General features: G+C 47.4%; 1 protein-coding gene across 1 annotated transcript; it reads left to right on the top strand.

Annotated features, from left to right (window-relative positions):
* The first annotated feature begins 1,379 nt into the window (after positions 1–1,379).
* On the top strand, positions 1,380–12,489 carry ARL6IP4 (ADP ribosylation factor like GTPase 6 interacting protein 4). Its single transcript, XM_044989745.1, has 6 exons — positions 1,380–1,526; positions 5,217–5,422; positions 6,021–6,350; positions 8,242–8,359; positions 10,956–11,025; positions 11,372–12,489. The coding sequence occupies exons 2-6, from the start codon at positions 5,230–5,232 to the stop codon at positions 11,426–11,428; spliced, it is 768 nt and encodes a 255-aa protein (XP_044845680.1). The 5' UTR covers positions 1,380–1,526; positions 5,217–5,229; the 3' UTR covers positions 11,429–12,489.

Below are 12,489 nucleotides of genomic sequence, written 5' to 3' on the forward strand. Positions count from 1 at the left end.
TTTTGTGCCCAAAACAAAAACAGTTGAGCTGCCAAAGAAGCTGCACGAGGCTGAGGCTGGAATTATTCACCAGGAAGATGACGACATTGGAAATAGTTTGGAGTACTAGGAAAAATATAGGATCAGCACATGGCTGCATGTTGAGCATTTTTTATATTATTATTGCTGCACTGGTTTCTTACAAGTTCATTCTGACTCAGGATGGAACACAGAATCTGGGGGATATAAGGAGGGAAAAAATAACTCACCAAGAACCATGGGGAGACTTCAAAGGGTCAGGGTCTGTCTACTGCTCTGAACAGTGCCTAGCACAACAGGGCTCCACTCTCAGTCCTTAGGCACTACCTTATCTTAGTTCCTCCTGTGCCACTGACACATCAGGCAGTCTCGTTCCTCCATTGATTATGGTCACTCACTAGTTGTGGTACAGTGGAACCTCAGAGTTATGAACTGACCAGTCAACCTCACACCTCATTTGGAACGGGATGTATGCAATCAGGCAGCAGCAGAGCCCAAAAAAGCACTGTTTTTAAATGTAAACTACTTCAAAAAAAAGAAAGCAGCATTTTTCTTCTGCATAGTAAAGTTTGAAAGCGATAGTGTGTCAACATTCAGTTGTAAACTTTTGAAAGAACAACCAGAACGTTTTGATCAGTTACAAACAACCTCCATTCCCGCAGTGTTCATAACTCTTGAGTTTCTACTGTACTTCTCCCACCCCCTGATGCCAGAGTATTCAATAGCCTCTGTCACTTCTGCCAGTTCTTCCCTGATCTTCCTGGCTTTCTCTTTCCTACCTCAGGTCCCAATTCAGTGCTGGCTTAGCCTGTTTCCGATCTTTCATATGGGCTACGTGTCACAACCACCTGAGCCACCTTTATTTTTACGATCGCTTCTAGCGGGGCCTGCTGTGTCAGCTCCCCTACTTTTGGATTTGTTATTTTGTCTTTCCCTGACATGTGTAGCCAAAGGTGGGGAAGGGAAGCCCGCGAGCTGAGCCGCATGACACAAAGAAGAGGTCTGTGTAGCCGGAAAGCTGCTCTCTCTGACCAACAGAAGTAGGGCCAATAAAAGATATTCCCTCACCACATCCATGGTCGCATCACCACAAAGCACAGACAGCAAGAGTCCCCAACCCCGTCTCCTCCCTGCTGCAGCCCCCTGGTCCACAGGGCACAGCCAGCCTGGCTCTCACCAACACCTGGGCTCCCCCATCACCCCGAGAGGGAGACTCTACTACACCCTGCTATGGGCAGAGCCCCCCACCCCACTGAGGGCTGCCCCCAGCCGGTCCCAGTGGGGCACACTCCTCCTTCGGGCTCAGCCCTGCTCCCCCGGCCTAGGCAGAGCCGGGGTAGGAACCAATATGCGCGGGGTCTGTGTTTCCCCACCGGACCCAGAAAACAAAGAACAGCGGAAGTGGGCGAGGCAACGAACTGAAACCAACCGAGTGACCCGTTCCTGGGGGTCGCCCAGCGACAGACGCCGGGGTTGTGCCGCCCTCTCCAGCGACCCCCCCACCGAGGGTGAGTCCCTTACCTGCTGCGGCCTGGCTCTGCGCGGGAGGGGCCGGGCGGGAGAGGGGGACGAGCACTGGCAGGAGGAATGAGGGGCGAGATTGGGTCCGCAAAGCCTTCATGGGCCGATATCGATGCGCACGCGCAGTGCTGTTCGGGGACGGACCGTATCTAGCAGGAATGGAGGAGAAGGGGGGGAGTCTTAAAGGGCCAGCACCCACTGTGTCAGAGTCTGGGTGGGGTAGAGTTCAGGCACCCAATCTGTGAAATGGGCATAACAGCACTTGCTCTGCCTTGTAAAGCACTGAGAACAACTGATGAAAAGCACAGGGTGTGTAAAAATAGTGAGGAGTCTTTGTGGCACCTTAGAGACTAACCAGTTTATTTGGGCATAGGCTTTCGTGGGCTAAGACCCTCTTCATCAGATGCATGGAGTGGAAAATACAGTAAGCAGAAGATATATATACACAGTACATGAAAAGATGGGAGTTGCCTTACCATTTCTAACGAGACAATTCAATTAAAGTGACGTGGGCTATTATTAGCAGGAGGAAAAATCACTTTTGTAGTGGTAATCAGGGTGGCCCATTTCAAATAGTTCAATAAAAAAACTTCAAAAACAGACTCCACCGAGAAACTGCAGAACTGGAATTAATTTGAAAACTAGACACAATCAAATTAGGCCCGAATAAAGAGTGGGAGTGGATGGGTCACTATACGAACTAAAAACTAATTTCCCCATGTTAATTTTCCCCTCCTGTTACTCACACCTTCTTGTCAACTGTTTGAAATGGGCCACCCTGATTACCACTGCAAAAGTGATTTTTCCTCCTGCTGATAATAGCCCATTTTAATTGAATTGTCTCGTTAGAAATGCTAAGGCAACTCCCATTTCTTCATGTAGTATGTATACACATCTTCCTACTGTATTTTCCACTCCATGCATCTGATGAAGTGGGTCTTAGCCCACGAAAGCTTATGCCCAAATAAATTTGTTGGTCTCTAAGGTGCCACAAGGACTCCTCATTGTTTTTGCTGATACAGACTAACATGGCTACCACTCTGAAACAGGGGTGTGTGAGATTGTAGCACTGCTAAGCTGTATGATCCTGCAGAGGGAGTCCCATTGACATCAGTGGAACTATTCTGGGAATAAAGATTTCTCCCCACTAAAGGTTGCAGGATTGGGCTTCTGTTTTTCACTCTATCTTGCACACAAGCTGTATTGCCAGCTTTGCCACATTAATATGTAAAATAGCTGAAGGAAAGAGAAATTAGGAAATGTATACTAGGGAGAGGAGAGATGATCTCAACTGATATGTGAAAGGAGTGGGGGAGTTGGTGGAGGTACACCTCTACCCTGATGTAACGCAGTCCTCTGGAGCCAAACAATCTTACCCTGCTATAGGTGAGACTGCGTTGTATCAAACTTGCTTTGACCCCTCTGCTCCTTGTCCGCTGATGGCCCCTCCAGAGACCCCCATCCCTAATCATCCCCAGGACCCCACCCCATACCCAACCCCCCTGCTCCCTGTCCCCTGACCCCTATCCACACACCCCCGACCCCTGACAGGCACTCACTGGCAGTGGCGGGAAGCGGAGCAGCCCGGCCCCAGCCCGCTCCACTCTGCCAGCTCCCAGCCGCGGTGCTGCAGTTCCCGCCATCGGTGAGTACGGGGGGCGTCCTTTCCCCAATCTCCTTGCACTCACCGGCGGCATGAAGCGGAGCACCGCGGTTGGGAGCTGTCTAGGTCAGTGATCCTCAGACAGAGGCTTGGGAACCGCAAGTGACTCTTTAATGTGTCTCCTGCAGCACATGATATTAAAACACTGTGTGATTTAATTATTAACCTATCAGGATGCTTTTACTGTGTTATTTTATCAACTACAATTGGTTAATAATACTTGGTCAGTCATTTTGCTGTGAGAATTTTGTGTGTGTGTATGAGAGAGAGTGTGTGTAAATGAAACAAGGAATTCATACTACTGTGGTGTTCTTGGCTAATGTTGATCAATAATTTTGGTTCCTGAACCATTGAGGTCTGAGTATCACTGGTCGAGGGTCTAGTGACTTGTTCTCTAGCATGATGTGTCTAAAAGATTCCACTCTGGGTTTTGAGACTGCTGAGACCTTTCTGCAGCTGGGAAAACATTCTCTCAGTCTTCATTGTAAACTTCATTACCCTGATTCAGACTCCAAAACAAACACACATCCAGCTTATCTAGCAGGCCCTGGAAAAACTTGGCTCATTATTTTCCCCATTTATCGAAGGGCAAAATCAGATGCCTTTTTAGATCGGAAAGGCAGTGTTTAATGTCAGCATTCATTGACATTCACACAGGCAATACATATTAAAATGCAGTTCAGGGAAATAACCACATACAGTCTGGGCTGAGCCGTGAATCTGTGCACTTTATCACTGGAATTCTTGTAGAATCAGCTACTGCACTTTTGTCCACACTAGCTAATGGTACAGGATTGTGTCTATGCAGTTGTGTCTCTGAGATCAGAATAGTGTTTCTAGGGCTATCTGGGTCTTCAAGGACCTAGTGAAAGAGATTTCGGTATTTTTGTAAACCTACGTATGTCTAGATTTGGTGTGTGGATCTGATTCCTTGTAGCTTTACTACTACGTGTCCTTAAAGCAAATCTGAGATGAGAGCTTTTCCCAGCTATAATTACGCTGATGCCAGTTTTGTTTTGTTTTTAAACGAATGTGAGCTTGTATCTAACCATAGATTGGTTTGCCCATATAGTCCACTGCCAGTGTGTTGGGCTGATTGAAAAAGGTGCCAGTTCAGCATGGAATCTGTTTTATAAAAGTAAATTGAATGATTAAAAATTCATTATTTTCCCTTAGCTAGTGGCTGCTGTCAGTATTTTAAATAAACCGGTAATTGATTCTTCTTTGTTCAGTTCTGAATGGAATTTTTAATGCTGCTGACAGCTGTGGCAGTATTCATCATGCAATGTCTGGGTCCATGGGACCATAAAGAGCATGTGACACTCCTGCTAACGGTAATGGGGGCAATACATAGGCATTGATTAAAAAGTAGAAGCCCTAGCTCTTAGCTCCTGAGAAGGATGAAAAATGATCAGAGACTGTACAGTAATAAAGTGTGTTTATCACTGCCCTCTGCTGAATCGTCACAGCTGTGAAATTGTGTGTCACAGTAGCTGCTGCTGACATTTAAAAGAAAGGGGGAAGAGAGAGTGGTGGAAGTCTCATGCCAAATCTAATCAAAGAGGGCTGTTCGGGATGCACAGAACAGTTGCCTAAAGATTGTGTAGTGCAAAGAAAAACAGCATTTTAAAAACCCCCTTCTGGAATCCCCTCAGCTCTCTGTCCCTCACTCCTGTGTGGACTACTGGGAAGGGCTCAGTGAACCCAGCCAGCCTGGCCACTGCTATGTAACAGAGTAACCCCCTGTGCGCTTGTCAGAGATTTTCACATAGTTGCAGGGGAAGAGTGTCTGTAAGTTGAGTCTAATATAATGCGCTAAACCTGTCTTCAGCAACTAGTTAATGGACAAGCATAAACTGGGTGCTTAATGAAGGCAGGCCTCCTAGTTACAGGTGGAGCAGAATGGGAATTGCTGTGTTTAGGGATACTTTGGGACAGTCTCCTTAGATGGAATTAAGTTTCACTGTCCTTTATTACCACCACTAATGAAAGAAAAATGAATTGTTTAAAATAGGAATCAAAGCACAATGGTTCACAGCCAATCCAGGAAACGCTCCCGAAGCAGGAGTGAAAGCGAGTCTCAAAGCAGGCAGGACAAAAAGGATGAAAAGAAAAGAAGAAAAAGCAGTAAAGACTCAAAGAGGAGCAGCCTGTCTCCTCCAAGGAAGAAGGCATCCAGGTCTCACAGACGCAGGTCGAGCTCAGCATCTACTAAAGACGGTAAGGACAGGTGAGGGTGATAGCTACTGCTGAAGGCTGACTTCTCACAGGGTTCTGGGAGCCAGCGGGGGCATATGCACAGGGCGTGCCCTTGGGGAATACACAGTGCTTAACTTTATACAATCATCTCAACACACACTTCATACCCATTACTCTTGTGTTCTGACATCTCTAGAGCCTTAACAATTTCCAGCATGCAGATCTTCCAGCGTTGTGCCTGTCACAGCTCCATTCAGGCACCCCTCGCTGACCAGCCCTGTGAGGGAAATCCAAGCCTCTGGGTTGCGTAGTCCCTGGGTAGTACGAGCCTCAAGGGCCTGAATGGAGTCCAGCCCCTGCCCCAGTCGAGGGATATCTAGGCATAGAGGAGGGGTGCTGACTGGTAGCCCCCTCCCACTGTGATAATATAGAAGTATTAGCCCAGTGGGATTTTGCTGTGGCGTTAGTGTTTTGATTTGTTCAGTCTTCTGAGCAACCTAACAAAGAACAAAGCCAGAACTGTGGACTGTTGTAGCTTGAAATGCAGAATGCGACAGACTCTTTGGCTGCCATGGAGCAAATGTTCTCTCCAAACCACCCCCTTCTTAATGTGTTGCAGAGAAAAAGAAGGCCAAAGACAAGAAGAAGAGAAAGGCAAGTGCCTCCTCCTCTGAGACGACAAGTTCGTCGTCTGGGACTTCCTCCTCCTCCTCCTCCAGCTCCTCTTCAGCTGATTCGAGTGACAGTGAATCCAAATTGAAAAAGAGGAGACACAGCAAGAAGAAACGAACAAAACAGAAAGACAAAAAGAGGAAGAAGAAAAAAATAAAAAAGAAAACGAAGAAGAAATCAAAGGACCGGCCTAAAGAGGAGAGAGCCACGGTGGAAGGCGTGCCGGGCCCATCACTGGAACAGTGGCAGAAAGAAGCTTTGGTGGAACCTGGCCCAGGTAATGTTCTTGTTTCCAGGTTTAAAAAACTCACACTTGCCCATTTAAAGAGTAGAGAAGTGACACGCCATTTGAGAAAATCCATGCGACTCTCCCACTCATTAATGAAGCAGATTCTTTTAATGTCTCATCCAAGGATCATTAGAAATTGCATGATAAGGAACACTGATCATGAACCCTGGATGCCTTTTCCCTCTTAATTTCAGTGGCCCAACTTGAGCAACCATGAGTATACATGAGGACCCAAATTGATGGTTTTGCTTGTAAGCTTGTTAAAATTGCCTGTGATCTGGGAACAAAAATTGAAAATGAAAGGGTGTACCCACAGGCAATGAATTCATGAAGCACTTGGTACTGGCATTCACAATGTGAAGCTGATAGTTCTCTGCATGTTCCTTTGCTCACATATGTAAAGCCATGAGAAAGATAAGGAATGAACACAAATGTAGCGCTATCTCTTGAGACTTGGTCCTCTAGACAGTATCCACCACTGATTTAAGGTGCCCCAGATCTTCCAGTGTAGCTCATGGGTGAGCTGAGAGTGCAAGAAATACAAAACCAGGGGCCAAATTTTCAAAAACTGCCCAAGTCGCATTGAAACTCAGTGGGACTTCAAATACCTCAGTCACTTGGGTGTGTTGGAAACTTTTACCTCAGGCCTCAAATTTGAAATGTAAGGTCTATATGCTCCTTGAGTTTGTGACACTAAGAAAAGCAGATGAGGCTTTGATCCTCAGCTGGAGACATACACAAATCCCTGTTTCAGTTCTCAGAATCTATGATTTATTTGGAAAGATCTTGTTCATGTCAAACTATTATTTATCTCGTCTTTGTGTGTTATCTAGTCCTGGTGGGAACTCTCCTAAGTCTGTTATCAAAGCAGTAGGGGTTATAGTATGTGGTGTATGCTAGGGCTGAAAGAGGATTGGTTTTAACAATAGGTAGTAATTCAGTATTAATGTGTGGGTAATTATATACGTAAGGCAGGCCGGCCACATGGCCTGCTTCTGGGACTGAGACTGTCTAGACAGAGGAATTGTAATGGAGCCACTGGCGGGGGGAAGGTGCTAACTTATGAAGGTTTGCTGATAAGGGAGGAATCCAAAACCACCTGCTTTGGATAAATGCATTTGGCCCAGCCTTCCCCTCTTTGGTCTTAAAGATATTTACAAAGTATCTAAATCCTCCTTACTGGTAAAAGGAAAGAGAGCGGATGAGGGGGATAAATAAGCAGGGGAGAACAGTATTTGAAAGGAAAATGTCCCAAGCAGAAGTGCTAGCAAGAGGGTTTGCAAAGACAGGTGTAGGGTTAAATGTCTGTAGCGCAGCAAGGGAGTGGGACCCAGGATGCCTGGATTCTAGTCCCATTTCTGCATTTCTAGTCCCAGTGGTGAGATTTTTAGAAGTGCTCAGCATTGGCCTAACTTTGTTCCCATTGAAATCAATGGGAATTTTATCACTGAGTTCAACAGGAGGCGTGTCAGGCAAATGCTGGGTGCTTTTGAAAATCTCACCCAGTGTGGCTCTGGACAAATCACTTAGCTGTTCTGCAGGCCTCAGTTTACTCGTTAGAAACAGAGCTAGCAATACCCTCCTCAGAGGAGCAGCGCGAGGCTTAAATAGTTCAAGCTTTTTGGGGTAGGTGGCTCTTTGGAAGAAGTGTTTTCAGCGGTGCACTGCACAGAGTAGTGCTCCATAATAACTGCGTCATGATCCTCTGGCAGATGACAGACCTATGTGCACACATTCTTATTCAAGTATCAGACGTGCATCCGACGAAGTGGGTATTCACCCACGAAAGCTCATGCTCCAATACGTCTGTTAGTCTATAGGGTGCCACAGGACTCTTTGCTATTCTTATTCAAGTAGCTCATTGAGGTTTGCATTCTAGTTTTGACAGATGAACAAAAGTCCCGCATCCAGGCTATGAAACCAATGACGAAAGAAGAATGGGACGCAAGGCAAAGTGTCATCAGAAAAGTCGTGGACCCCGAAACGGGAAGAACAAGGTACAGTCCCATGGGTTAAAGAGGGTCCTGAAACAATAGCTGAGAAACAATGCTGTTTGGGAGCATTTGGAGAGGCAGGATTTCCATCGTTACAAGAATTCTAGGGACCAGATCCTCAGCTGATGCATATAAGCAGAGTTCCGTTAAAGTCTACAGAGCGAGTTGACTCATACCAGCTGAGGGGTAAGTGGAGTAGATAATATTGAGCTAAACAATCATAGTTAGTTCAGCATATCCACTAAGGGGTATATTTTAGGATGAATCACTTGTACTGCAGCAGGGCCCAAAAGGTGCTAGGTGCTGTACACTCACCTAGGAAGACACGGTCCCTGCCCCAAAGAGCTTACAATCCGCAAAGCTTCTGAACAGTGGACAGGAATTCACATCTTGTATTTAAACCAGTGAAACAGTTTGGTTTCCTAGCTGTGTATGAGGCTGGCTGAAGGGTGGAGAGAGATGGGGCAGCAGAATATTTTTAGGCTTTTCCAAAGAGGCAGAAGCATATGCTGGTTTAGCACCAGGTCCTTGCTGTTTATAAAAGCAGGGTTCTCACTAAATCCCTTTTTACCTCCCCTCCAGGGGCGGTCACTCTCAGCAGCAAGCTCCTGAGCCTTCATTGTTACCTTGCCAGGCTCTTAGTGTGAAAGCTGAACACTGTGACCCATCAGGCCAGCTTGAGATTAAAGCTTTCAGGCTCAGACACGAAGGTATAAATCACACTGGTCTCTGCTTGACTAGCAGAGATGCTCAGATCAAAGTACCAGGACTGAAGGAGGGATGGAGAAAAAGGCTTGCTGTGTTAGGCAAACAGGCGGAGACTATTCTTGTTAGAAGATGCCAAGTAAGGGTCTGATCCTTCCAGGTGCTAAGCACCTCCTGTGTAGTGCTGACTGCTCTCTGTTGTTACTGAAATCAGAGGGATTACAGAGCATGGGCAGCCTCCCAGAGCTGAGTCCTTGACGGCCTGTGCTCAGTATGAGCTGTAGAATGCAGCCAGGAGCAGCAGCTATTGCAAGATCTGGCTGAAGCCTTGTTACTCAGGGTGGAGGGTTTTTTCCTCCTTCCTCTGAGGGGGAGATCAGTTTCCCCAAAGTAAATGCAATTCTAAGATGTGGTGTGGGGATAAAAGCTGAACCAGCGGATCTGGCTGACAGGTCAGAAAACAGCAAAGCTCGGAACTGTTAGACGTTGCTCCTCCGGCGGCAGCTGCTGTTTTGGATGCTTGCCTGTCAAGTCTGAAGCGTCCAGTCCCTATTATAGACAGATCCTCTGGCCAGAGGAGTTTATTTGCACAATTGGGGGTGATTGCCCCTCTGTTCTAGGGGCCTACAGGAGTAAAGCAGTAGAAATGACCTTGTTTTCACTAAACTGCATCTTTACAGTGAATAGAAAATATCACGCTGAAGGAAATGGTGTGCGGCGAGCCAGTTCTTAAAATAGAAGGCAGCTAGCAATGCTCAGGAAAGATGTTTGCATGAATGTCAGTTACCCGTAAGGCACATAATGAAGACAATTAAATTCCAAATCTGCATTCAGAGGCTGAGCCCCGCCTATGATTCTGCTACTGGATTTGCTCGTTTGATACCATTCCCCTTCCCTCGCCCCACTGGGTCCTTTCCAGTTCTATTACCAAAGGTCAAACGCTTGTCCGATTACTAGATGATCCAGCAACTTTTATGTGCAGCTAGGGACTGGACTTAAACCTCTGCATTGCCCCTCCTCAGCCATAAAGGAAGCTGTCTGCACATGTTACATTTGAGAGTGGGAACAACCAACCCAGTTTCCCATTGCCGAGAAAATCCACACGCCGAGTTATAGGAAAATGGGAGATTCTTTTTCCTTAGCATGTGTCTTCCCTGCAGCACACGAGCCTGCTAGGCTTGATATGCAGCATGCCTGATCTCTAGGGAATGCTCAGTGTGGGGCTGGGGTTTGCCTAAAGCCCGGCAGATCCTACCTCATGGGAATGCTGGGAGAGGAAGCTTGTTCCCAATACATTCACTACACAGCATCGTTCGAAGAAGCGTATTGAAGCAGGACTTTGCTGGTTTTAATCCTGCAGGCAGCATAATGGAAAAGGCTGCAAAGGCCATTTACCGAGGGTTGGCTAAAGCCCGACTCACGGTGTTCTGTAGTGGAGCCGCCCTCATCTTTAAAACAGAGACGACAGCGTTACACCAGTCAGTGGAGTTACACCAGATTGTCAGAGCAGCACCTGGCCCAAGCCCCAGCATGTGATGAGCCTTTTTGCCACTGCAAAGCTGCCACCCTCCCAGAGATTGTGTGGGACGCCGGGCTGCAGCCAGCCTGGACTCCGTTCTGGAGCACATGCTCACACAGAAGGTGCTGCTGGTGTTACCTCTCAACAAGTCCAGCTTGTTGGACATCTTCCGATGCAAAATACTGTCTCCCTCAGCATGAAACATTAGCCGTGTGGGCGCGTGAGGGAGGTGATCTAGTCACTCCTTCAGTGGGGCCAGAACCCTCATTGCACGTTGCCTTCTGCTGCTGGGGAAACAAAGCAATGTGTTGCTGACAGCTGGTAACTGGATGGCTGATAGACTTTACTGGTTGTGTTGATGTGCTTCTGTTACAGGCTTATTAAGGGAGATGGAGAAGTACTAGAAGAAATTGTCACCAAAGAAAGACACAAAGAGATTAACAAGGTAGATGGCCTTTGTACTGAAGACACATTTTGGAGCCAGCAAGGCCCTAAGCTGGGTTTGTAAAGCAGAAAATATGGGCTAGTGGCTAGAACACAGGCCTGGGGGGCAGGAGAGCTGAGTTCTGCTGACTCGCTGCATGGCCTTAGGGAAATTGCAGCCTCTCTCTTGGCTTTTCCCATCTGTCAAACGGGGATAATAAATCCTACCTAGCCAGGATGGAAGTGGGTTTGATCACTCACATTGGCCGAGGCCTTTCAGCCTCTCGCAGGTTGGTGGTATGGAAGCACCAAGCATGATTCTTTGGGAAGACTGGCCGATAAGTGCCTGTTTGTCTGTTCCTTCACAGCAAGCCACCCGAGGAGACGGCCTGGCCTTCCAGATGAGGACAGGGATGCTTCAGTGACAGTCCAGATGTCAAGTACATCAGGAAAGGTGGTTTTCTTGTTCTGCTCACTGAGACACTAATCTGCCAAAGCAGACAGCTCCCCATTCTCCCTGCACTAACGAGATTTGTGTGTGACACAGCAGGATCTTTACCCTTTGCACATGCCCTGTTCTGCTGGGTCCATCTATTGCCTGGAGGGTGTGACTTTGCTGGCACCTCCCCTTTAGCCATGGCTTCCCTCCTGCCGGTCCATGCAAAGTCCTTAAGACCTGACCAACATTGCTCTCAACTTGGTTGCTTTCTGAGGCTCAACCCACTGCTGCTCAATGATTGAGCAAATGATTCTCAGGTAGTGAGAATCCCACCAGGGAGCTCATGGGTGCCATCAGCACAACAATGCTGAGTCCCCGAGGAGACAAACAGACCCAATTAACACCACGTTATCTTTAATACACTTCCTTGATGGTGATTCAGATTCCAAGCTCTAAGGCAAATGCCCAGGTACCGGGCGGCCATAACCCCGCTGATACTGGGGTGACTGCCACAGTGCTCCCCTGAAATGAGGCCGCCTTGAATCATTTTTCACAAGTGGTTGCTATGTGCCTGCTCTTTGAATGACTATTCGCCCTGTGTTTACTTCAGTGTTTGGTTGGACAGAGACACATTCATACATTGCCCCAGCTTTGTGCAGGCTGCAACATTAGGTCCACATCCTGCAAGGTGCCTTCTCTCCCTGAGCCAGTGAGAGGTGAAGGCACTTGCCATGGTCCAGGTACAAGCTAATTAGCACTGGCTCCCTTGATGGCAGGCTGCACCGGGAGCTCAGCTGCTGTACCTGCCAGTGGGTTAAGGGTAATGGGCAGGGGTTTGTGCAGCCTTGCTCATGTCCCTGCACCAAAGCGATGCCCCGTCCTTGCTCTTTGTCTCATCACCGTACGAAGGTGCAAGGGGCAGGTTTGGTTTGTTAGTGAAATTGGTCTTTCAGAAATAGAGGAGCCCAGGAAAACTCAGTCTTCTGACCCCCCCCCCTTAACATGGTGAATCTGAAAACTTGTAAAAAATAAACTGGTTAAATCAAT

The sequence above is a fragment of the Mauremys mutica genome, chromosome 16 (assembly GCF_020497125.1).
Source record: "Mauremys mutica isolate MM-2020 ecotype Southern chromosome 16, ASM2049712v1, whole genome shotgun sequence".
Lineage (NCBI taxonomy): Eukaryota > Metazoa > Chordata > Testudines > Geoemydidae > Mauremys > Mauremys mutica.

What these genes read in the sequence shown, in the direction of transcription:
- ARL6IP4 (XM_044989745.1), top strand. Translation starts at nt 5,230, where the DNA reads ATGGTTCACAGCCAATCCAGGAAACGCTCCCGAAGCAGGAGTGAAAGC. An exon ending in CTCAGCATCTACTAAAGACG is followed by an intron (nt 5,423 to 6,020) that starts GTAAGGACAGGT and finishes AATGTGTTGCAG; the next exon opens with AGAAAAAGAAGGCCAAAGAC. An exon ending in TTTGGTGGAACCTGGCCCAG is followed by an intron (nt 6,351 to 8,241) that starts GTAATGTTCTTG and finishes TTTGCATTCTAG; the next exon opens with TTTTGACAGATGAACAAAAG.